This window comes from Bidens hawaiensis, unplaced genomic scaffold (genome assembly GCF_021521415.1).
Source record: "Bidens hawaiensis isolate Kalapana, Puna unplaced genomic scaffold, B.hawaiensis_p1.1 tig00015244_1, whole genome shotgun sequence".
NCBI lineage: Eukaryota > Viridiplantae > Streptophyta > Magnoliopsida > Asterales > Asteraceae > Bidens > Bidens hawaiensis.
This window is the reverse complement of record NW_027492356.1, coordinates 115,640-143,070: the sequence shown is the minus strand read 5'-3', so window position 1 is coordinate 143,070 and position 27,431 is coordinate 115,640. Positions and strand designations below refer to the sequence as shown.

At 38.8% G+C, this 27,431-nt stretch overlaps 1 protein-coding gene across 1 annotated transcript; it reads right to left on the bottom strand.

Moving 5' to 3' along the window:
- Positions 1-2: 2 nt before the first annotated feature.
- On the bottom strand, positions 3-5,820 carry LOC143548721 (uncharacterized protein At5g41620-like). Its single transcript, XM_077039811.1, has 4 exons — positions 5,761-5,820; positions 4,858-5,004; positions 2,432-2,563; positions 3-1,547 (listed from the first exon to the last, which is right to left on the bottom strand). Exons 1-4 carry the CDS (start codon positions 5,818-5,820, stop codon positions 219-221), a joined length of 1,668 nt encoding a protein of 555 aa, XP_076895926.1. The 3' UTR covers positions 3-218.
- Positions 5,821-27,431: the final 21,611 nt, after the last annotated feature.

Below are 27,431 nucleotides of genomic sequence, written 5' to 3'. Positions count from 1 at the left end.
AACCCTTTACACACAATGCTATGATTGATATGCATGAAAGAAAACTAACAATAACCAAAGCTAATCCCAACATGTTTCTTATGTTTTCACAATGTTAATCTTTAATCTCTGATCTGTATGCATATTTTTGTATTTTAAAAGCCTGTCTAAACCGATACACGAAATATACATAACATCTATAGAAACAGATAAAATGGGAAGTTCAGAACAAGATCTTGTTACTTTTTTGCAAGAGAACCCAATCTACGACCCCGTGTTCTTGCTTCAAGTAGCTTTGACTTCAATGTAATATGCTCCTTTGACTCGGTTTCAACTTTTGATGATGATTCAATATCTTCAGCCGGTAGCATTGTGCTCCATCCTCGAACAGGACTTGGATGAGTTTTCCACACGGGTTTAATATTCGAATCGTCACAATCATTTTTCGCTAGCAAATAACTGTTTTTTAGTAAACTATCTAAGTATTTTGAGTTTAAACCGACCTCGCCTTCTGTTATTTTTGCGTGGTTTTCTTCTGTTTTCCCTTGTTCTTCACATAATATTGCCTTAGCCTTTTTTTCTTGAAACTTTTTACCTTGGTCTGGCTTTGTTGCTGAATTTACAATATCGCCCTTGCCATCGACAACAGGTTTATTTAGCTCGAAACAAGGTGAATCACCACCATTAGGTGAAAGAGCGCCGTCATTATTATCATTATCATTATCATTATTATTATCGTCATCATATTCATCGTCACCAGGAGGAGCACTAGCAATCAAATTAGTAGGGATGGACTCGAGAGAATGCCGTCTTCGAGGCGTGGGTCCCACCACCGACCCGACCTTTTGCATAGCCTTTCGTTTCGCTTCTAAAAAAGCTTCGATTTCCAAACTTAATTGTTCCACTATAGATTTCTTTGTAAGGGTTGTTTCTTGTTTCATTTGCATTCGCTGATCGAGCCAAGATTCGGATATATGGAGAATCATTCCGTCTCGGGTACTTGATCTATTGTTTAAACCTTTACCATTATCAAGATTTACATGTTTCAAAGCATGCAACTCTTGTTCATAGTTTTTAATACCCCATGCAAACTCATCACATACATCTTCCAAAACCACCCTTGATTTCTTCTCTTTTTCCAAGTCTTTCAAAACATTTGCGAGGGACGCTTTCGTCTCATAAAGCTCTCGAGCCAGCTTTCGGTGAAGTATCTCTGATCGTTTTCTTAATTTCCTCTCGCCTTCAAGCTCGTCTCTCACGGATTGAATGTTGGCATTACCATGACCTTGTTTGTCTTCAGTTATTTGTTTCATCAACTGTTCTAACTCGTTGCGGTCTGATTGGCGGTCACGGGCCAGTTCTTTGATCTTTGACCGAGCCACGTCTAGTTCGCGCTTTAAAGCCTTGACCAGGGTTATATTGGACGCTTGTTGTTCTTCGAGGCTCCAAATTCTGTTCAAGACTTTGAGTAGCTCAGTAGATGTTTTGAGACTGTAACTTGTTTCACCATTTCCTAATCTAAACTCTATAGAACTTGTAGGTGTAACAGCAGGGTTATAAGGTGCTACCTATCAAAAAAAAAAAAAAGTCAACAGGTCAAACCAAAATAAAAGGTTAACATATCAGTTATTGTTTTCCACTAAACAGATTCTGCATAGGGATGACAATTAACCCGAAGCACGACACGAAAATAGGGGCGTCTCCGAGAATTGTTAAAAAAATTTGGGCTGAATGTAAGAAAAAACTTGGTCCTTAAGGAAAATGAGTTTTTTTATTGGATTTTAAACAATTATAATTTTAAATTGACTTATTGGTTATGATTTAAGTTGTGCAATTGTTTTTTTATTAAAATGGACTCAAATGAATATTGGTTAATTGGGTTCATTAAGAATACTTATTTATTTAAAAAAAAAAAAAAAAAAGTTTTTACTTTTTCTTTATTAAATTCTGGTCTACCAAGGACGGTCGACCTCCCGGCACCCTCTCATAGTCGGCTCTACATGAAAATAATTAAATTTTGGGTTGCCGTATCTAGCCCTCTTAGTAAACAGGTTTCGAGACATGCTTAAATAAATGGGTTGTGTTTGGTTGGCCTGTATAATTTAATGGGTCGTGTTCAGGTTGACCTTTTAATTATTAACCTATTTAATGGGATATAAAAGTTCCCCTCACCCGTTTAGTTAAAAAGGCCGAACCTCTAGCCCGTTTATGACCCATTAAACCCCATATTTTACAACCCACTAACTCACAACCATTTGACACATTTAAATAAGTGAGTTAAACGGGTTGTGTTTAGGTTACATGATTTTGAATGTCTACGGGTTAGCATTCATTTTATTGACACAAATAAAAATATGGGTCGTGTGCAATAATGGATTCTTAAAATGACCAAAGGAGTCGATAGAATTCCAGTTTAGGAACAAATGTAACAAGATTAAAGGTGATTTTGTACCTCCATGGAACTACTACCATAAGTTTCAGGCGAGACTGCTCGTGCAGCGTTATGGGTCCTTTGAATCGCCCGGTGATGTTGCATTTGCATTAGTGATGCTGCTACATGTCTTCTCAAACTACCAGCACTCCCCTACATTAATTATACACCAAATTTACATCATTTCCCTTATGAATGTTGCACAAAAGCCAATATTCAAGGTTTTATAAATAACCTTGATGAAGTCATGAAACAATGATCAAGAACACATGAACTAAATTAACTTTACAACTTATTATGAAATTCCACTTATTAGGTACTAAGATTTAATGGTTTGTGTTGTCTTAGAATATTAGTTTATTTTTTACTGCGCTTTTGCGTTCACCTTGATGAGAGTTTAACAAAGATGTGTTTGCATTGTATTCAAAGATTGTAAAATTCAAATCATGATTCTCGTTCAATTGTATAAATGATTACATACAAGTATTTATAAACAAGGAAAACATATACGCTACGCTAAACATATACGGAAAACATAGACGGAAACATATTCGCTAGACTAAAACATATACGCTAGATATCAACAAAGATGAAGTATTGATGCTAAAAACTGAGTTTTGATATTGAATTTGAAGGGTGAAAGTAATCATGGAATTAGAAAACGGGGTCGTAAACATAAACGGGATTCATGATTTTCATGGTCATATAATTTGATCATGTTAAATGCAAACCGAAAACCTTTCAAGACACTTGGACTATATAATGAGCTTATGGTTCATTTCCAATAAGGCGCAAAAATAAGGTACACATACATAGACAAAACTAAATGCTGCATTCTTGCTAAGTTCCACTAGGCAACATGGAATGCAATTTTGGACAAGTTTGGTCATATGCCACACAACTTTTGACGCGGTTGATAATTCTTGCGCAGCAGACGCAAAATCTGTTTTTTAAGGAAACCATCTTTGGCAAATTATTCCTTGGTTATGTATATGTAGGTTCTGGTTTGATTTCAGTCTCTTTTTCTTGTTAAATGTAATTTTGTTATCTATTTTTGAAATTTAAACTTAGGTTCCCACATATCTATAAGAAAATGAGTGAATTGCGTTTTCGTGCTTTATGTTTTGATAAAATTTTAGGTGTTGTCCTTTAATTATGTTTGGAATTTAAACTTAGGTTTCCCACATATCTTTATGTTTTAATTTCTAAGCAGGCATTGTGCTTTTGCCCTAACTCCTTTAGTATTATTTTTACTTGTGTTTAAACACGTAGGGCAATATCGTCCTTTTCTCACCCTTTTTACCCTATTGCCCCCACGTGTTTCGCACGTGTTTAAACTCAACCAACAAAATTTAACAGGGTTAGATCAAAAGGACAACGTCTTCTTAGAAGTTAAAACATAAAGGACGTTCTTTGTAAATACATAAGTTAAGAACAGTGCCTAAATTTGATTAAATCAAAAAGGAAGAAAAGTGCAATTTACTAAGAAAATGGAAATTTATACAAGCATGTAGCAGATCACATGTTAAGCCATCATAAATGCTTCAACTTAAACTGATGTCCTAAATGGCAAAATTAATAATTGAAATGTCAACGAAAGTGATTCAAATAACAATCTCAAAAATGCAAAAAGATACTTGTATCTAGGGCCCCAAACGAACCAAACGTTCAATGAGCTGTGCGTGAACTATTCAATAGAAAGTTCGTTTATGTTCGTTCATTTCATGAACAAAAAATTTTGTTCGAGAAACTAAATGACCAAACACGAACAAATGCCATGTTCGTTTAATTGTCTTCATATGAACTTTCGATAAGGTGTTAGTAAGTTTACACTTTACATCCATTTATGTTCTTCAATGTTTGTTTATGTTTGGTCAAAGGTTTTTAAAATTAATTTTTTAATAACTTTTCTACTCCTGTTATATAAATTTATACAAAACTATTAACTATAAAACAAAAATATATATATGAGTACTATGTGATTAATTTATATGTAAATTACATATGAATATGAATGTTAAGAAAACCCCAACATAAACTTAGTAGCCGGACCGAACCGTTAACATTGATCATTCTCGTTTAATCAAATCAAATAAAACATTGTTTGTTTGTGTCCGTGAACTGTTCAATATCAAGTTCATTTCTTTTTCTTTAATAAACAAACACAGGCAAGAAATTTCGTTTGGTTAGGTGTTCGTGAACCGTTCGTTTGTCACGGACGAACATCAACATTGCCTTGTTCGGTTTGGTTCGTTTACACCCTACTCGCATCATATATTATAAAAAGCGACATCTACCTACTATAATCCACAATTCACAAATTATATATGGATCAAATAATAATAATAATAATAATAACTGATTAAGAATTATAATTAAGGGATACTAATAGCTAGAATCACAATATTTAGATCAATATTCTTGAAGTAATAAGAGTGTTATTTTACCAGGTCATGAGGAAAAGTATCAGGGTTATCCTCTAGAAGATGATGCCGGTGGTGATGGTGGTGGTGGTTCCGCCTGCTCCCGCCACCGTGGTGCATTTTAGCAAGAGGCAAGTTGTAGTGGTGAAGCTCCCAAACAGTGGCAACTAGCTAGCAGAAACACCAAGAAGCAAAGAAAGTGTGAAACACAAAGTAGGGTATAATATGAGTGAGGTGTGAATTGTCCGGCTGCTAAATGCTTTTTCATATGACTTTTCTTTTTTGTAACTCTCTCTCTACCCACCACCAACTTTTCTCTCTCTAGATTTCTTTCATTTGTTTTTTTGCTTTTGAATTTTATTTTGAATCTAGTTTGCGGGTTTTACGGTGCGCGAGAAATCGAAAAACCCAAACTAAAATAGTTAACTTGAAACTAAAATAATTAAATCGAAACGAAAACTGACGGTTATTTTATGCTTTCATGTACTGAATTTTCAATTTGGTTTTTTCTTTACGTGTAACTAAAACCAAGAAAACCCGATATCGGATTTATAAAAGTTTCATTATTTGATTTTAAATAATTTGTTACTTTTAATTAATAATATAAGTAATATATAGTTTAACCTAAATTTTTAACCAAAATATGTGATAATATAAATAACAAAAAAAATATAGTTCTAAACTAATTATTTTTGGCCAACATGTTTTTCATTTCAAAATTTTCAAGCCCAATTAAAAAGCAAAACCGAAAAAGTAGAAATTGAAAGGAACCCAAATAAAAAAAACTAAAACTGGAAAAACTAAAATTGAACTGTTTTGTTAAACTTAATAATCGAAATTTCGGTTTTTGGTTTGGTTTTAGCCTAAAATTGATCAAAACCGACCCTTGGAGGGTTGGGATTTATCTAATATTATTATTTAATTTACTTTTAATGTGTTTTCTTTCTTGTTCTTCCAACAGTGTGCACTGGAACGTGATGGAATCATACTTGTAGGACCAGTTTTGATTTTAAAGTATGGGTGTGTGTGGGCCTGAGTGTACACATGTGATTACATATATGAAATGGAATTTGGTTGGTATAATTAATCACTATTTTTATCATTTTTAACTCAATCAAGGGTTGGTTTGTGTGCATTATCTCTATATACAAATAAATTATTTTACAAACACAAGAAAGTTAGTAAAACATGCGAGTTCGAAAGTATTTTACAAGCAAGCAAGACACTGTAAGCCAATCAAACACCAGACTTGTAGACAGTAATCCCGACCAAAACAAAAGAGATTGAAAATAAATTAATCAAAGATTATCCAAAAGAATTTGAAGTCTCTAAAGTCTAAGTTATAGGTTTACTTCAATGGAAACATCCGGTTTTCGTCTATGAGGGCGAAAAATAATTCATGTTAGAACGGGTCGAGCTAGTAAGGTGTAAAAATAAATGAAACAACTATGTAAATGACAAAGAGAATCAAAACAAATAAACAACATACAAATAAACCAATAGCAAGAAATGCCTCATTAGATTTGGGGCTTTTAAGAGTCTACCGCTTCAAACCTATTAACAAAATTTTTTAATGACTAACGAATAAAGCCTGGTAATCTGGAGTAACCCAATGACAAAAGGCGACCCCATATGCCCGCGGAATCGCAGACAGCGCTGGGTATCCCAAGCCCACAATCTCCAGTTCCGAGGAAAGTCGCAGCCAGAAGACCCACTATGGTAAAACCCGATTGGGATCGAATTCGAACTTGAGACCTTGTTGTCTCCCGTCCAAATCATCACTCCTCCTCTAAGTGCCGGTTAAACTCAAGCTCCTTTGGCCAAATTTATGAACAATACTTATACCATGCATAGACTTTATATATAATTTATTGAGTATTAACTTTCAACCTTAAATCATGAATTCAGCATGTAAATAAATAAATAGCAGATAAACTAAATCAAAGTTGCAATTATAAAGACAATTACCGATATATCATCCAACTTGTAATTGTACAAATCAAACAAAAATAAAACTGATATGTTGTATCATTCATTAATCATAATAAAAATAAAAATAAGTGTTATGTTGTGCCGATCTGAAGTGGGCCAGGCAGTTGGGTTGAACAAAATCTGAAACATGAAAGCCCATAAGAAATATAGTATGGGCCAATTTTTTTAACCAAACTTTCTAGTTCCTGGCTTCAAAAGTCCATCATTTATTACCGGGTCTCCATTTGACCCAAGCCCACACTATTTTTGGCCCATCTCATTTATTACTTCATTGGGATGGCCCATCTCATTTATTAATTCTTATGGTTTTGTATTGTCTTGGCAGTCCATGACATCGTTTAATTTCAATGCCAGGTTAATAGTAACAATAGACAGAAGGAGCTCAAGTTTTAGAAAACTAATTAGTAATTACGAGCCTAGTTCGAGCTCTCTATGATAAACAAGCCAAGCTCGTGCTCTGTCGGCTCCTTTACTACCCTACGGACGAACATGATTTGCCATTGTATGGTCGATTTGTGAAAATTTTAGAAATCGAATGAAGATATGACGAAATGAAGTTAATATAAGAGACATTTGATACATGCAAGTAGAGATTCATTGGTTAAGACGGTCATCGAAGGAAGGTGCGAACATTGGGATGGAGAGGGGTTGAGAGTCTTGTTTTTAATTATTTATTTTAGCTTTTTTAGTAAATTACATAATTGGTCCACGTAGCTTATCAAATACAAAAGTTTATCGCAAATAATATTATTTTTATCAAATCCCATGGACTATTTGTATAACTAACTCCAGATAATATTACACTTTACCATAAAAAAACTTTATTCATAGTCAAAATTTGTTAATTATACCAAATCATATGGGGTCATTTGACTCTTATACAATGTTCTCTCTTATCCCTTTTTGTCACATCGGATCTCTCTTGATATTGTTGTTCTTCCCCTCAAGTTTTCTTTGTAAATATTTTCCGATCTAATATTATTCACTAGTTTTCATCTTAGTATAAATGTATAATGGCATATTGGTATATCCTTTATTCCTTCTCATACTCTAAACTATATAATATTTGATAAGAAAAAAGATGTATGTTGTTTATATAACTAGGATTCGATCTATTATGCATAATATTATTTGCCATAAGTCATGGTTATATTATGGACGGTGATTAAATTCTACTTAAAGAAACAAGTCAGTATATATGACTTGTATCATTGAAGATAACATAATAATAGTTTGCCGTCACAAATTTAAAAATTGACTTTTGACAACGTTTTACATTATCTTATAAAATGTTTGTATTATTAATATATGAAGATAACATAATAATAGTTTGCCGTCCCAAATTTAAAAATTGACTTTTGACAACGTTTTACATTATCTTATAAAATGTTTGTATTATTAATATATGAAGATAACATAATAATAGTTTGCCGTCACAAATTTAAAAATTGACTTTTGACAACGTTTTACATTATCTTATAAAATGTTTGTATTATTAATATATGGAGATATATGTACTGATTGATTAAAAACTCATCAAATGGCCGGTAACCTTATGTTTGTTATGTTGGGAATATAATAAAACAGTGAATGTACGATCTCTTAGTTACACGCTTTTATTCCAAATGTGTTTTTTTATTGGTTTTGGTACGAGCATCTGTACTCGTTTCAGGAGTTGAATATAAACTAAAAGATAGTTTAACGGAAAAGAAAACAACATTATGATTTTGATTGGACGTCGATGAAACATGAATATGTTAGATAAATTATTTATATATATCACATGTTATAAGAAAAGGAAGATAAACTTGTATTTATTGAAGCATCAAAGAGAATTATAAGCTAAGAGATTGTTAGTATGTGAAATAGAGAGAGAATAAACTTGTATTTATTGAAGTATCAAAGATAGGAGTGCTGGAATCTCTAACAAACCAAATCCCCTTGTCTGGATGAGATGGATTTGGGCATACATGTGTGGCATGTAAGACTGGCGATGCGGACCTCGAGTCCGTAGACTTGGTTTGCAAAGCCGGACCATCAATTGAACGTGCATGTACCCCCCCCCTCTCACACACACATACACATAGATTTATAACTTCTTAATGAGGTTTGTTAAGTTTCGGTGTTGTTGAAGAAATAAGTGTTTGTTAATTAAGTTTTCAATCATATGTGCCTGTTCGTAGAGGTTTTGCGTTGAAGATATTGTAAGGTTCAAAAAATTTGAATTTGACCTGATGATCAACTTATTTAGTTGCAAAATATTACTTATCATAAAAGGTTGGATAAGAGGTTTCCAATCTAATGCTTACCATATTGTGAATATCAATAGGATCCTTAAAAGTATGAGAAAACTTATAGTATTTAAATTAATAATTTTCTAAATAAAATGCAAGTCAAATATTTGATTAAAAGTATGAGAGATATATTATCAACGTCATATATTAAAAGCCAAATGTATCACCATAAAATACATGCTACAAGGTTAGCATATAGCTATTCAAACTAGTGTTCCAAAAGTAAAATATGCAAATGTATACCCTTATTTATATTATATGTAACACTTTCTGCTCTAATATTATTATTTACTAGTTTTCACTTTTCATTTCTACCTAATGGTCTACGCTTCTAAAGGTGACTATAGTGATATTCGATATAAAAAAATGTATGTTGTCTATATAATTAGGATTCTGTCCTATGTAATATTATTGGCTTCTTGTAATATTCTATACAAGTCGTGGTTTCTATAATTCTATTTACATTATATACTAGATAATGATTAAACTCTACTTAAGAAACCAATCCTTAAATGACCTATACAGTCTAAGATAACATAATGTATTAATAATAATTTGCCGTCACTAATTTATACATTGACTTTTAACAACAGTTTACATTATCCCATGGAATATATGTATTCTTATCAAAGTATAATAATACGTATTGACCGAAACTCATCATATGTTCATAACCTAACCTTATGTTTGTTATGTTAATACAAGAATTATAATAAAACACTGGGAATGATCTTTTAGTTAGTTACAAAACTGTATTCTACTTTTTTTTCTTTTTTTAATTGGTTTAATACGGTCATACTTTCCGGAGTATAATATAAACTCAGAGGATTAAAAATGCTCATTTAATGAATAAGAACACAATATTATGATTTGGATTGGACCAAGATGAATCATGGATGAGCTACCAGCCCTTAAGATAGTTTAAGATAAAAATGATGTAATGATGCAGGATTAGTTGGGGCTTAGGGTACTTTAGATGGATTCCTTTTTTATATTAAACGTTATAAATTGGTTGATGTGGAAGATATCTTCCAAAATGTGATATACACTTCAAATGAATAATTAGGTAGACTAACTCACCAAGAATGATTAATTAAGGTCATGTTATCCATTTAGATTAGTTTATATTAACCTTGGGATTATATTGGGTTAAGTACAAGATCAAAATGTGTATGATACCCTTTCAATATCATAGATTTCTAATCAAAAATCGGATCAATAATTATGCCCGTACGCTACCCCGTGGCTCGTTTGAAATTTTGCCAGTCCTGCCAAAGAGGCATGTTCACGAGCCGGAGAAAAAACTGACTATGGGTCGAACCACTGAATCGGATCAGAAATTCGATCTCGGTGACTTCCATATAATATTTTATATCCCTACATTAGAACCGGATCAATATTTATGCCCTTACGCCACCCCGCGGCCCGTTATAAATTTTTCCAGTGTTGCCAAAGGGGTATGTTCACGAGCCGGAGAAAACACTAAGATGGGTCGAACCACTGAATCGGATCAGAAATTCGGTCTTGGAGACTTCCATACAATATACCTACGAAATAATCGGATCAATAAATATGCCCTGAAACCACCTGCGGCCCGTTCGAAATTTTGCTAGTATTTCCAAAGGGGTATGTTCACGAGCCGGAGAAAAAACTGAGTATGGGTCGAACCACTGAATCAATCATAAATTCGATCTTGGTGACTTCCATACAATATTTTATAACCCTATGAAAGAATCGGACAATAATTATGCCCTGACACCACCTCGCGGCCCGTTCGAAATTTTGCCAGTATTACCAAAGAGGTATGTTCACGAGACGGATAAAAAACTAAGTATGGGTCGAACGACTGAATCAGATCAGAATTTCGGTCTTGGTGACTTCCATATAATATTTTATAACCCTACGAAAGAATATGATCAATAATTATGCCCTGATGCCACCCCGCGGCCCATTCAAAATTTTGCCAGTATTGCCAAATGGGTATGTTCACGAGCTGAAGAAAAAACTGAGTATGGATCGAACCACTGAATCGGATCAGAAATTCGGTCTTGGAGACTTCCATACAATATTTTATGACCCTACAAAAGAATCGGATAAATAACTATGCCCTGACGCCACCCCGTGGCCCGTTCGAAACTTTGCCAGTATTGCCAAATGGGTATGTTCACGAGCTGGAGAAAAAACTGAGTATGGGTTGAACCACGAAATCGGATCAGAAATTCGGTCTTGGAGACTTCCATACAATATATTAGGACCCTACGAAAGAATCGGATCAATAATTATGTCCTGACGCCACCTCCCGGCCGTTTCGAAATTTTAGACTGTATAGGTCATATAAGGATTTCGGTCAATACGTATCATTATACTTTGATAAGAATACATATATTCCATGGGATAATGTAAACTGTTGTTAAAAGTCAATGTATAAATTAGTGACGGCAAATTATTATTAATACATTATGTTATCTTAGACTGTATAGGTCATATAAGGATTGGTTTCTTAAGTAGAGTTTAATCATTATCTAGTATATAATGTAAATAGAATTATAGAAACCACGACTTGTATAGAATATTACAACAAGCCAATAATATTACATTGGACAGAATCCTAATTATATAGACAACATACATTTTTTTATATCGAATATCACTATAGTCACCTTTAGAAGCGTAGACCATTAGGTAGAAATGAAAAGTGAAAACTAGTAAATAATAATACTAGAGCAGAAAGTGTTACATATAATATAAATAAGGGTATACATTTGCATATTTTACTTTTGGAACACTAGTTTGAATAGCTATATGCTAACCTTGTAGCATGTATTTTATGGTGATACATTTGGCTTTTAATATACGACGTTGATAATATATCTCTCATACTTTTAATCAAATATTTGACTTGCATTTTATTTAGAAAATTATTAATTTAAATACTATAAGTTTTCTCATACTTTTAAGGATCCTATTGATATTCACAATATGGTAAGCATTAGATTGGAAACCTCTTATCCAACCTTTTATGATAAGTATTATTTTGTAACTAAATAAGTTGATCATCAGGTCAAATTCAAATTTTTTGAACCTTACAATATCTTCAACGCAAAACCTCTACGAACAGGCACATATGATTGAAAACTTAATTAACAAACACTTATTTCTTCAACAACACCGAGACTTAACAAACCTCATTAAGAAGTTATAAATCTATGTGTATGTGTGTGTGAGAGAGGGGGGGGGGGGGGTACATGCACGTTCAATTGATGGTCCGGCTTTGCAAACCAAGTCTACGGACTCGAGGTCCGCATCGCCAGTCTTACATGCCACACATGTATGCCCAAATCCATCTCATCCAGACGAGGTCCGCATCGCCAGTCTTAATTATTAATCTGATTCTTTCGTAGGGTTATAAAATATTGTATGGAAGTCTCCAAGACCGAATTTCTGATCCGATTTAGTGGTTCGACCCATACTCAGTTTTTTCTCTGGCTCGTGAACATACCCCTTGGCAATACTGGCAAAATTTCGAACTGGTCGCAGGGTGGCGTCAGGGCATAATTATTGATCCGATTATTTCGTAGATTCATAAAATATTGTATGGAAGTCTCCAAGACCGAATTTCTGATTCGATTCAATGGTACGACACGCACTCAGTTTTCTCTCCGGCTCATGAAAGTACCCCTTTGGCAATACTAGCAAAATTTCGAACGGGCCGCTGGGTAGCGTCAGGGCATAATTATTGACCCGATTCTTTCCTATGGTCATAAAATATTGTATGAAAGTCACCAAGACCAAATTTTTGATCCAATTTGTTGGTTCGACCCATACTCAGTTTTCTCTACGGCTCGTGAACATACCCCTTTGGTAATACTTGGCAAAATTTTGAACGGGCCGCGGAGTGGCGTCAAGGCATAATTATTGACCCGATTCTTTCGCCGGGTAATAAAATATTGTATGGAAGTCACCAAAACCTAATTTCTGATCCGAATCGTGGTTCGACCCATACTCGGTTTTCTCTCCGGCTAGTTAATATTCCCCTTTGACAATACTGGCAAAATTTCGAACGGGCAGCGGGGTGGCGTCAGGGCATAATTATTTATCCGATTCTTTCTTAGGTTCATAGAATATTGTATGGAAGTCTTCAAAACTGAATTTAAGATCGATTTAGTGGTTCGACCAATACTCAGTTTTTTCTCCGGCTCGTGAACATATCCCTTTCGCAATACTGGCAAAATTTCGAACGGTCGCGGGGTGGCGTCAAGGCATAATTATTAATCTGATTCTTTTTTAGGGTCATAAAATATTGTATGGAAGTCTCTAACACAGAATTTCTGATCTGATTCAGTGCTTCGACCCAAACTCTGTTTTCTCTCCGGCTCGTTAACATACCCCTTTGGCAATATTGGCAAAATTTCGAACGGGCCACGGGGAGGCGTCAGGGCATAGTTATTGACCCGATTTTTTCGCAGGGTCATAAAATATTGAATGGAAGTCTCAACGGCCGAATTTCTGATCCGATTAAGTGGTTCAATCCATACTCAGTTTTCTCTCCGGCTCGTGAACATACCCCTTTGGCAATACTGGCAAAATTTCGAACGGGCCGCAGGGTGGTGTCTTGGCATAATTATTGATCTGATTCTTTCGTAGGGATATAAAATGTCAGGTCCCAACTATTGATGGTCGATTCGGCTCGGATCTTAATCAATCATGTCATAACTCACACAAAATTAATCGTGTTGACAAGAGAGTTAATGACGGGTTACTATATTTAGAAAGATGACCGTTTGTTAAAGGCGGAATCAATAACAAACATATGGTTGCAATGAATATTCAAAGATCGAAGACACACACAGGATTCACTCAAAAGATTTCTATTTATATAATGTTAGTCATACAAAAGGAGTAATCGATTTAGGGTTTATAAGGAATCCTAGGACAGCCGTCACACACAAAATATTCTCAATTAATGTGTCGTGTCCAGTGTTTTCCGTGTCTCCTCTTTTTGGCGGCGTGCCCTAAATATTCTATTTATAGGCCTGCCAACCTAGGACAGCTGTCATTCCTTCTAGAAACCCTATCCGATAATACATATTCAAAAATAAAGCTAAGTGTAAAACAAGTCTTCCGGGTAGGCTTTTCATTAATCTTCAGTCTCCGAGTACGCAGTGTACTCGGCCTTCCTTCAGACTTGGTAAACATATAAGTGTACTCGGGATCAGTTTCCGGGTAGACTTTACTTAAAGAATATTTTACCAAGTAAAATATTCACCGAGTAGACTTCAATCTTCTTGGACTTATCAAACTATGCTCGACAAATCCTTACGAGCAACCTTGTTCTTCTATAGTCCTGTTCGGCTCATTGTCAGTTGAACAACTTATTGATAAGGCGTACTCGGGAGTACATACCTTACTTGAGCAGAACCTTACTCGAAATAACTTAGAGATATTCTATTAACTCATCAAGTATACTCGGACCATAATTATTAAAGAATACCTTGCCCGGTCTTCCAATTACATGGCTTCTTGGACTTGGTTAACCAAACCTTACTCGGAAGAGTAAAAGACTTAGCTTTGAAGAACAATTCTGCTTGACAAAGTGAACCTTGCTCGGAGATGCCAAATCAGTGGTCCTTACTCGGGAATTCACTAAATAGCATACCTTACTCGGATATCCACTTAAGAAGACTAATTGAAGTAAACCTTGCCCGGAAGGCAAAATCTCGTACTCGGCTAAGTAAAAGCTTACTCGAAGGTCCAAGGTGTGCTCGGATTCAATACTTAGCAGTTTCTGAGGAGGTTGAGAAGATTCCAATCTTCCATATTCTTCGTTTTCGGTCAAATCTCCTCATTTGGGTCAAATTCTTGACCCAACATAAAATATTTTATGGAAGTCACCAACACCGAATTTCTTATCCGCTCAGTGGTTCGACCCATACTCAGTTTTCTATACGGCTCGTGAACATACCCCTTTGGCAATATTGGCAAAATTTCGAACGGGCCGCGGGGTGGAGTCAGGGCATAATTATAGATCCGATTCTTTCGTTGGGTCATAAAATATTGTATGAAAGTCTCCAAGACCGAATATCAGATCAGATTCAGTGGTTCGACCCATACTCAGTTTTCTCTCCGGCTCGTGAACATACCCCTTTGGGAATACAGGCAAAATTTCGAAAGGGCCGTGGTGTGGCGTAAAGGCTTAATTATTTCGTAGGGTCATAAAATATTCGATGCAGGTCTCCAAGACTGAAAATATGGTCATTTTCGATGAATAGCCCCATACTTAGTTTTTTCGGGCTGACGGTGAACATACCCCTTTGGCCGCAGTAGCAAAATTTTGAACGGGCTACGGGAAAGCTCTAAGGACATCAAATCGATCTAATTCTTTCGTAGGGTCATAAAATATTGGATGTAGGTATTCAGAACTGAAAATATGGTCATTTTCGGTCAATAGCCCTGTACTCAGTTTTTTCGGGCTGACGGTGAACACACCCCTTTGGCCGTAATAGCAAAATTTCAAACGGGCCACGGGAAAGCTCTAGGGACATCAAATCGATCTGATTCTTTCGTAGGGTTATAATTCGATTCAGGTCTCCAGGACTGAAAATATGGTCATTTTTGGTGAATATCCCCGTACTCAGTTTTTTGGGATGACAGTGAACATACCCCTTTGGCAGTAGTAGCAAAATTTCAAACGGGCCACGGGAAAGCTCTAGGGACATCAAATCGATCCGATTCTTTCGTAGGATCATAAAATAATCGATGCAGGTCTTCAGGACTGAAAATATGGTCATTTTCGGTGAATAGCCCCGTACTCAGTTTTTTGGGATGACGGTGAACAAACCACTTTGGCCGTAGTAGCAAAATTTCGAACGGGCCACGGGAAAGCTTTAGGGACATCAAATCGATACGATTTTTACGTAGGATCATAAAATATCCGATGCAGGTCTTCAGGACTGAAAATATGGTTATTTTCGGTGAATAGCCCGTACTCAGTTTTTTGGGATGACGGTGAACATACCCCTTTGGCCGTAGTAGCAAAATTTCCAACGGGCCACGGGAAAGCTTTAGGGACATCAAATCGATACGATTCTTTCGCAGGGTTATAAAATATTTGATGCATGTCTCGAGGACCGAAAATATGGTCATTTTGGGTGAATAGCCCCATACTTAGTTTTTTCAGGATGACGGTGAACAAAACCCTTTGGCCGATTTCAAACGGGCCACGGAAAAGCTCTAGGGACATCAAATCGATCCGATTATTTCCTAGGATCATAAAATATTTGATGTAGGTCTCCAGGACTGAAAATATTGTCATTTTCAGTGAATAGCCCCGTACTCAGTTTTTTCGGGCTGACGGTGAACATACCTCTTTGGCTGTAGTAGCAAAATTTCAAACGGGCCACGGTAAAGCTCAAGGGAAATCAAATCGATCTGATTCTTTCGTAGGGTTATAAAATATTCGATGCAGGTGTCCAGGACTGAAAATATGGTCATTTTCGGTGAATAGTCCCGTACTCAGTTTTTTCGGGCTGACGGTGAACATACCCCTTTGGCCGTAGTTGCAAAATTTCGAACGGGCCATGGGAAAGCTCTAGGGATATTAAATCGATCTAATTATTTTGTAGGGTCATAAAATATTCGATGCATGTCTCCATGACCGAAAATATGGTCATTTTGGGTGAATAGCCCCATACTCAGTTTTTTCGGACTAACGGTGAACATACCCCTTAGGCTGTAGTTGCAAAATTTCGAACGGGCCACGGGAAAGCTCTAGGGACATCAAATCGATCCGATTCTTTCGTAGGGTCATAAAATATTCGATGCAGGTCTCCAGGACTGAAAATATGGTCATTTTCGGTGAATAGCCCCGTACTCAGTTTTTTGGGATGACGGTGAACATACCATTTTGGCCGTAGTAGCAAAATTTCGAACGGACCACGGGAAAGCTCTAGGGACGTCAAATCGATCTGATTCATTCGTAGGGTCATAAAATATTCGATTAATGTCTTCAGGACCCAAAATATGGTCATTTTTGGTGAATAGCCCCGTACTCAGTTTTTTCGGGCTGACGGTGAACATACCCCTTTGGCCGTAGTAGCAAAATTTCAAACTGGCCACGGGAAAGCTCTAGGGACATCAAATCGATCCGATTCTTTCGTAGGATCATAAAATATTCGATGCAGGTCTCCAGGACTGAAAATTTGGTCATTTTCGGTGAATAGCCCCGTACTCAGTTTTTTCGGGTTGACGGTGAACATACCCCTTTGGCCGTAATTGCAAAATTTCGAACGGGCCACGGGAAAGCTCTAGGGACATCAATTCGATCTGATTCTTTCGTAGGGTTATAAAATATTCGATGCAGGTCTCCAGGACTGAAAATACGGTCATCTTCGGTGAATAGCCCCGTACTCAGTTTTTTCGGGCTGACGGTGAACATATCTCTTTGGTCGTAGTAGCAAAATTTCAAACGGGCCACGGGAAAGTTGTAAGGACATCAAATCGATCCGATTCTTTCGTAGGATCATAAAATATTCGATGCAGGTCTCCAGGACTGAAAATATGGTCATTTTAGGGGAATAGCCCCGTACTCAGTTTTTTCGGGCTGACGGTGAACATATCTCTTTGGCAGTAGTTGCAAAATTTCAAACGGGCCCCGGGAAAGCTCTAGGGACACCAAATCGATCCGATTCTTTCGTAGGATCATAAAATATTCGATGTAGGTCTCCAGGACTTAAAATATGGTCATTTTCGGTGAATAGCTCCGTACTCAGTTTTTTCGGGCTGACGGTGAACGTACCCCTTTGGCCGTAGTTGCAAAATTTCGAACGGGCCACGGGAAAGCTCTAGGGACATCAAATCGATCCGATTCTTTCGTTGGGTTATAAAATATTCGATGCAGGTCTACAGGACCAGAAATATGTTCATTTTCGGTGAATAGCCTCGTACTCAGTTTTTTGGGATGACGGTGAACATACCCCTTTGGCCGTAGTAGCAAAATTTCGAACGCGCCACGGGAAAGCTCTAGGGACATAAATCGATACGATTCTTTCGCAGGGTTATAAAATATTCTATGCATGTCTCCAGGACCGAAAATATGGTTATTTTGGGTGAATAGCCCCATACTCAGTTTTTTCGGGCTGACGGTGAACATACCCCTTTGGCTGTAGTTGCAAAATTTCGAACGGGACACGGGAAAGCTCTTGGGACATCAAATCGATCCGATTCTTTCTTAGGGTCATAAAATATTCGATGCAGGTCTCCAGGACCGAAAATATGTGTTGGTGCATTTTGTGACCGTCGCTATGCAATTCTGACCAGCGGAACGCCACAGGCGAAGTTAGCACAACTTCGCCTTAGGCGAAGTTAGAACAACTTCGCCAACGGCGAAGTTGTAACAACTTCTGCCTTAGGCGAAGTTATCACAACTTCGCCAACGGCGAAGTTAGCACAACTTCGCCTACTGAAGCCCAGGCCCGTGAATGTTTGTCTATATATAGTTGTGTCTTGTTTAGTTTTAGGAATCAAGAAATCGGTGTGTGTTTGAGCAGCTTGTTTATTGAGAGAGAGTAAGAGACTAGAGTCGTGTGAGACGACCCGAGGTAGAGCTCACCTCGGGTCAGTCGTGTTTTTCTGTTTTTGTTACGGTATGTAACGTGATTATTTTATATATGAATCTGCAGATTTGTTTATCCCGTTCTTGTATTTGTTTGTGTATTTGATCGTGTACGTGTTTGTGTTATTCGTCTGTACACCATAAACGAGTCTAGGAGGATTCCGCACTCCTAGACCTCGTGCGGATCTCGTATCGATCGGCGACGCCCCGGGGGGACCTACAAGTGGTATCAGAGCTTGTTCCATCAACGAGTGATCTTGTTATCTTTTGGTTTTACGTGTGAACAAATACGTGTCAACTCTGATTTGGAGTTGAGGTTGTGAATGGGTTATTGTTTGTAACTGGATATTGACACATATTCGGGTGTTTGTGGGAAAGGAAATTGTTGTTGATCGTGGTGACCAACCGAAGAAAGTCAAATTGAACTGAAGGTTTTTCGTCATTACTGGATTGCGGTCAGAGCATATTTTTTATGTTATTTTCAAGGCGTTCGAGAATTGGATCCTGAAACGTGATGCTTATTTATTAGAGTGAAGATTCTGGAACAAGTTGGATTTAACCGGGAATTAAAGTGTTTATGTTCCTGATCGTTATCCCTGGTGATTGAAGATGCTTCAGATTTTTTAATGGTCGTGTGTTAGATTCTGTCAGGGTGGTTTTGTGATGAAATTGATCACTTGATGTTGAGTAGTTGAAGATTAATCCTTATCGTATGCCGACGAGTTGGTGAAGTTGTGGAGGAAGCCCAACTTCATGTGTTGGTGAAGTCAGATGGACTCACGTGATTGGTTGAGATGATCTATTGGCACGAGGATGCATGCATTACAAAGACCTCAATCGTTATAGTCGGAGAAGCTTACACTGAAGGGGAGATCTGATATGGAAGACGCTGGGTGATTGGTAGATTTATGAAGCTACAGGACAGTTTCAGACACGGCTGGTTGACTGCAAACAGAAGATCATCAGTTAAGAGGGAGTCTGTTGGTGCATGTTTTGTAACAGATGATCTTTCGTGTTTGTTAGAATTGAGAGCAACGGTCAAAGGGGAGACTGTTGGTGCATTTTGTGACCGTCGCTATGCAATTCTGACCAGCGGAACGCCACAGGCGAAGTTAGCACAACTTCGCCTTAGGCGAAGTTAGAACAACTTCGCCAACGGCGAAGTTGTAACAACTTCTGCCTTAGGCGAAGTTATCACAACTTCGCCAACGACGAAGTTAGCACAACTTCGCCTACTGAAGCCCAGGCCCGTGAATGTTTGTCTATATATAGTTGTGTCTTGTTTAGTTTTAGGAATCAAGAAATCGGTGTGTGTTTGAGCAGCTTGTTTATTGAGAGAGAGTAAGAGACTAGAGTCGTGTGAGACGACCCGAGGTAGAGCTCACCTCGGGTCAGTCGTGTTTTTCTGTTTTTGTTACGGTATGTAACGTGATTATTTTATATATGAATCTGCAGATTTGTTTATCCCGTTCTTGTATTTGTTTGTGTATTTGATCGTGTACGTGTTTGTGTTATTCGTCTGTACACCATAAACGAGTCTAGGAGGATTCCGCACTCCTAGACCTCGTGCGGATCTCGTATCGATCGGCGACGCCCCGGGGGGACCTACAAGTGGTATCAGAGCTTGTTCCATCAACGAGTGATCTTGTTATCTTTTGGTTTTACGTGTGAACAAATACGTGTCAACTCTGATTTGGAGTTGAGGTTGTGAATGGGTTATTGTTTGTAACTGGATATTGACACATATTCGGGTGTTTGTGGGAAAGGAAATTGTTGTTGATCGTGGTGACCAACCGAAGAAAGTCAAATTGAACTGAAGGTTTTTCGTCATTACTGGATTGCGGTCAGAGCATATTTTTTATGTTATTTTCAAGGCGTTCGAGAATTGGATCCTGAAACGTGATGCTTATTTATTAGAGTGAAGATTCTGGAACAAGTTGGATTTAACCGGGAATTAAAGTGTTTATGTTCCTGATCGTTATCCCTGGTGATTGAAGATGCTTCAGATTTTTTAATGGTCGTGTGTTAGATTCTGTCAGGGTGGTTTTGTGATGAAATTGATCACTTGATGTTGAGTAGTTGAAGATTAATCCTTATCGTATGCCGACGAGTTGGTGAAGTTGTGGAGGAAGCCCAACTTCATGTGTTGGTGAAGTCAGATGGACTCACGTGATTGGTTGAGATGATCTATTGGCACGAGGATGCATGCATTACAAAGACCTCAATCGTTATAGTCGGAGAAGCTTACACTGAAGGGGAGATCTGATATGGAAGACGCTGGGTGATTGGTAGATTTATGAAGCTACAGGACAGTTTCAGACACGGCTGGTTGACTGCAAACAGAAGATCATCAGTTAAGAGGGAGTCTGTTGGTGCATGTTTTGTAACAGATGATCTTTCGTGTTTGTTAGAATTGAGAGCAACGGTCAAAGGGGAGACTGTTGGTGCATTTTGTGACCGTCGCTATGCAATTCTGACCAGCGGAACGCCACAGGCGAAGTTAGCACAACTTCGCCTTAGGCGAAGTTAGAACAACTTCGCCAACGGCGAAGTTGTAACAACTTCTGCCTTAGGCGAAGTTATCACAACCTCGCCAACGGCGAAGTTAGCACAACTTCGCCTACTGAAGCCCAGGCCCGTGAATGTTTGTCTATATATAGTTGTGTCTTGTTTAGTTTTAGGAATCAAGAAATCGGTGTGTGTTTGAGCAGCTTGTTTATTGAGAGAGAGTAAGAGACTAGAGTCGTGTGAGACGACCCGAGGTAGAGCTCACCTCGGGTCAGTCGTGTTTTTCTGTTTTTGTTACGGTATGTAACGTGATTATTTTATATATGAATCTGCAGATTTGTTTATCCCGTTCTTGTATTTGTTTGTGTATTTGATCGTGTACGTGTTTGTGTTATTCGTCTGTACACCATAAACGAGTCTAGGAGGATTCCGCACTCCTAGACCTCGTGCGGATCTCGTATCGATCGGCGACGCCCCGGGGGGACCTACAATATGGTCATTTTCGGTGAATAGCCCCGTACTCAGTTTTTTCGGGCTAACGGTAAACATACCCTTTTGGCCGTAGTAGCAAAATTTCGAACGGTGCAACGGGAAAGCTTTAAGGACATCAAATCGATCTGATTCTTTCGTAGGGTCATAAAATATTAGATGCATGTCTCTAGGACCGAAAATATGGTCATCTTGGGTGAATAGCCCTATACTCAGTTTTTTCGGGCTGACGGTGAACATATCCATTTGGCCGTAGTAGCAAAATTTCAAACTGGCCACCGGAAAGTTCTAAGGACATCAAATCGATCCGATTATTTCGTAGCATCATAAAATATTCGATGCAGGTCTCCAGGTCTGAAAATATGCTCATTTTTGGAGAATAGCCTCGAACTCAGTTTTTTCGGGCTGACGGTGAACATACCCTTTGGGCGTAGTAGCAAAATTTCGAACGGGCCACGGTAAAGCTCTAGGGACATCAAATCGATCTGATTCTTTCGTAGGGTTATAAAATATTAGATGCATGTCTCTAGCACCGAAAATATGGTCATCTTTGGTGAATAGCCCCCTACTCAGTTTTTTCGGGCTGTCTGTGAAATATCCCTTTGGCCGTAGTAACAAAATTTCAAACGGGCCACGGGAAAGCTCTAGGGACATCAAATCGATCCGATTCTTTCGTAGGATCATAAAATGTTCGATGCAGGTCTCCAGGACTGAAAATATGGTCTTTTCGTTGAATAGCCCCGTACTCAGTTTTTCGGGCTGACGGTGAACATACCCCTTTGGGCGATTTCAAACGGGCCACGGAAAAGCTCTAGGGACATCAAATCGATCCGATTGTTTCGTAGGATCATAAAATATTTGATGCAGGTTTTCAGAACATAAAATATGGTCATTTTCGGTGAATAGCCCCGTACTCAGTTTTTTCGGGCTGACGGTGAACATACCCCTTTGGCCGTAGTAGCAAAATTTCGAACGGGCAACGGGAAAGCTTTAAGGACATCAAATCGATCTGATTCTTTCGTAGGGTCATAAAATATTAGATGCATGTCTCTAGGACCGAAAATATGGTCATCCTGGGTGAATAGCCTCATACTCAGTTTTTTCGGGCTGACGGTGAACATATCTCTTTGGCCGTAGTAGCAAAATTTCAAACGGGCCACGGGAAAGTTCTAAGGACATCAAATCGATCCGATTCTTTCGTAGCATCATAAAATATTCGATGCATATCTCCAGGACTGAAAATATGGTCATTTTCGGAGGATAACCTCGTACTCAGTTTTTTCGGGCTGACACCCTTTGGGCGTAGTAGCAAAATTTCGAACGGGCCACAGTAAAGCTCTAGGGACATCAAATCGATCTGATTCTTTCGTAGAGTTATAAAATATTCGATTCAGGTCTCCAGGACTTAAAATATGGTCATTTTTGGAGAATAGCCTCGTACTCAGTTTTTTCGGGCTGACAGTGAACATACCCCTTTGGGCGTAGTAGCAAAATTTCGAAAGGGCCACGGTAAAACTCTAGGGACATCAAATCGATCCGATTCTTTTGTAGGGTCATAAAATAATCGATGGAGGTCTCCAGTACTGAAAATAGTGTCATTTTCGGTGAATAGCCCCGTACTCAGTTTTTTCGGGCTGATGGTTCATACCCCTTTGGCCGATTTCAAACAGGCCACGGAAAAGCTTTAGAGACATCAAATTGATCCGATTCTTTCGTAGGATCATAAAATATTTGATATAGGTCCCCAGGACTGAAAATATGGTCATTTTTGGTGAATAGCCCCGTACCCAGTTTTTTCGGGCTAACGGTGAACATACCCCTTTGGACGTAATTGCAAAATTTCAAACGGGCCACGGGAAAGCTCTAGGGACATCAAACCGATCCGATTCTTTCGTAGGGTCATAAAATATTCGATGCAGGTCTCCAGGACTAATATTTTTGGTCATTTTCGGTGAATAGCCCCGTACTCAGTTTTTCGGGCTGACGGTGAACATACCCCTTTGGCCGTAGTTGCAAAATTTCAAATGGGCCACGGGAAAGCTCTGGGGACATCTAATCGACCCGATTTTTTCGTAGGATTATAAAATATTTGATGCAGGTCTCCAGGACTTAAAACATGGTCATTTTCGGTGAATAGCTCCGTACTCAGTCTTTTCGGGCTGACAATGAACATACCCTTTTGGCCGTAGTTGCAAAATTTTGAACGGGCCACGGGAAAGATCTAAGGACATCAAATTGATCTGATTCTTTCGTAGGATCATAAAATATTTGATGTAGGTCTCCAGGACTGAAAATATTGTCATTTTCACTGAATAGCCCCGTACTCAGTTTTTTCGGGCTGACGGTGAACATACCTCTTTGGCCGTAGTAGCAAAATTTCGAACGGGCCACGGTAAAACTCAAGGGACATCAAATCGATCTGATTCTTTCGTAGGGTTATAAAATATTCGATGCAGGTGTCCAGGACTGAAAATATGGTCATTTTCGGTGAATTGCCCCGTACTCAGTTTTTTCGGGCTGACGGTGAACATACCCCTTTGGCCGTAGTTGCAAAATTTTGAACGGGCCACGGGAAAGCTCTAGGGACATTAAATCGATCTGATTCTTTCGTAGGGTCATAAAATATTCGATGCATGTCTCCAGGACCGAAAATATGGTCATTTTGGGTGAATAGACCCATACTCAGTTTTTTGGGATGACGGTGAACATATCTCTTTGGCCGTAGTAGCAAAATTTCGAACGGATCACGGGAAAGCTCTAGGGACATCAAATCGATCTGTGTAGGTTCCCAGCCGGATCTACACGAGATATCGCGTTCTACGTAGGTGCGGAATCCCTACGTAAGACGTTACGAGTATAGAAAACAATACGAGTTAACACACGATACGATAACCAAACACACGTTGTATTCCAACCTTAAACACGTGATACTATGATCACCGGATACAAAACTCTCTGACTCGAAACAAAACTGTTAATCTATCTGTATCGAATAAGCCGTAACAAACAACTTAAATAGACACGACAACTTCGCCTGGTATGTTCAGGGGAAGTTGTCCCTAACTTCGCTTGACTAACAAGTTCGCCTATATCAGCGAACTTGTTAGCAACTTCGCTTACCTACAAAACTCAAATATAACTAACACGATTACAGACACTCGACACTGAACTACTGACATTATGCACCAACAGATTCCCCCTTGGCAGTAGCTTCATCTCTTTAGCTTCAAACACGTGTCTTGTAATCTTCAATCTTCTATCTTCAAGCATGCACTTCTTCTCGAACACAAACCGAGACAACTCGTTGATATTTCCTCGCTTCATCTTTCCAAGCAGGAATATAAAATATCTTCTTGTCATTCAACACCTGCAAATCAGCTTGCGATAAGTTTACCAAGTGCATCAGATCGTAAACTCTAAGCACCTCTTGTTCATCCTCGTCTTCCATCACTGCCTCAGCTGTCTCACAATCCACATACCACCATTTCAGGTCTTTAAGCACATCCTTGGGCATTAGCTTCATCGGTACTTCTTTCAAACACCGGATCGGTTTATACTTCATAATCATCCAAGGCTTTCCATCAGCTCTCAAACCTCTATCCTTGTCTTCAACAAGTTTTCCCTTTTGTGGCTTCAACAGCTCAAATTTCTTCTCTTTTATACTCTCTTTCCACACAATTTTCCCAATGACTCTAGCCATATTATCGTCACTTCTGTTTATCAATCCCAATCTGGCTAAGTCTTTCACTTCACATTCTGGCAGTGTATTCAACGATCTTAACATCCTTCTCAAGTACTGAACACCGTCATACCTTTTAATCATGAAGAGCCTCAACTGCTCATCATATATCCAGCATATAATCCCTTTCTTCGCTTCAGCATAGCCTTTAATGTTGTAACTCTTCTTAAACATTGTAGGGACCGCCGGTTTCTTCGTTTTGACGAACCACTGAGCATAGCCTTCCTTCCATCTAGGCTGCTCTTCCCATTCAGACTCATCATTCCCAATCTGTTGACTCATATCTACGTTCTCGACTTGCGGTATCTCATGCTCCACATTCTCCTCTACTATCTCTCCCTCTTCTATCTCTGTATCCATCACAATCTCTTCACCAATCTTCTCTATCACATCACTCGGTAGTACATCATTATCACCAAGCAAAACATCATCCATCTCCTCTACATCCACCACCACCAGCTGCAGTTGTCGACTCCCCCTGAGTTGTGGAAGTTCCAAGAGCTTGATCAGTTCTTGGCAACTCACCACCTGCATCTTTCGATGCATTGGGATCATCGTCTCTATCATTTCGTCTCTTGGTCCTCAACTCGTCGCCTTTACAGCTCGTCTCCCCCTGAGATGCCAAGAACTCCTTGAAAGCATCTATGATTTTTCCACGTTGTACCAGAAGGGACGACTGCATCTGATTCTCTGTAACTAGGCGCTGAATAGCCTGGGTCTGGATAAGATTAATCCTTGACTGCTCTGCCACGACCCGTTCCAGTGCTGCTATTCGTTCAGAGTCGGATAGGGTTGCATCGAAATCGAACCTCATATGTGATATATCTTGAGTGTACTGAGGAGGGATTTCCGATGTCACCGGGACCTCAGAAGTAGAGATAGACGTAACCGCAGGTGGTATCGTCACCGATAGCCCTGCAGTGGCCACAACAGTCGACTCTATAAATTGTGCCACGACCTCCGATGGAGTAACGGTCGGAGGCGGCAATGAAACGATCTCAGGAGTCGAAAGTTGGAAAGTAGTGGGTGGGAGGCCAAAAGTAGACGAGGTAGCCACCACGGGAACACCCATAGCGCTTGGCCTTGTAACCTGTAGTGATGAGGGAACCATTGTCATACCGGATAGTGCTGGTGGAGTGAAACGTACCACCCTAGAGCTCTCACCGGCTCCTGATCCTGCACCTATCCTTTCCCTTCTTGACCTCCGGATCAACTGTTGTACCTCTTCCTCATAATCAGACTCGCCATCATCATCTGTTCTCTTTCTTTTCCCATGTAGTCTTTCTTGAGTTACCATAATCCTTCTTGCCTCTGCCACTTCATCATCAGAATCTGAGCCAGCCACCATTGTAGCTGCCCTAGTAACATTCACAGTCGAAGCACGTTCAACCGGAACCTGAACGTTCTCTTCTGGATCCACCCGATCCATATCAAAGAAGCCTTGACCACCAAATTCTGCATCAAGGTCCACGTTCTCCTCCGGTGACACAACAGGAGCAGCAGGTATAGCTTGAGGTGCTCCTGCCTGTTGTGTTGCCGGGTCCCTAAACTCGTCCCCTCGAGCAGGCACATACCCCGGGTTGATTAAGTACCCAAAAAGTGGAGTATGGCGAGGACGGAGCTCAGGTTTGCTCCTCGCACTAGAGGATCGACATTGGGCGAAGATCCGTTTGTTCACACTTTCAACATATCGGATCGGACGGCGCTGAGGAAGCGTTGGAGCAACATGATTCAAGATCATTTGTAGGAATCTTGGATACATGATGAATCGCTCACGCGCCATCGCTCGTCGTTGACGATCAATCTCATAAAAAACCATCTGACTAAAGCTGAATCGCTTGTTGTATGTCAGAGCAGTCATCGCTGACTGCATGGTCGCGCCCATGCCATCAGTGCCCGCCTTTCTCCCTGACATGCAAACGATCATAACATGCATGAGAAAGCGCCACTGGTCAAGTAAAAAGCC

Bases quoted from the DNA above. Each gene is read 5' to 3' on its own strand.
- LOC143548721 (XM_077039811.1), bottom strand. From the start codon at position 5,820: ATGATTCCATCACGTTCCAGTGCACACTGTTGGAAGAACAAGAAAGAA. The intron at 2,564-4,857 runs GTAAAATAACAC...TAATTAATGTAG, and splicing joins ATACTTTTCCTCATGACCTG to GGGAGTGCTGGTAGTTTGAG. The intron at 1,548-2,431 runs GTACAAAATCAC...TTTTTTTGATAG, and splicing joins ATGGTAGTAGTTCCATGGAG to GTAGCACCTTATAACCCTGC.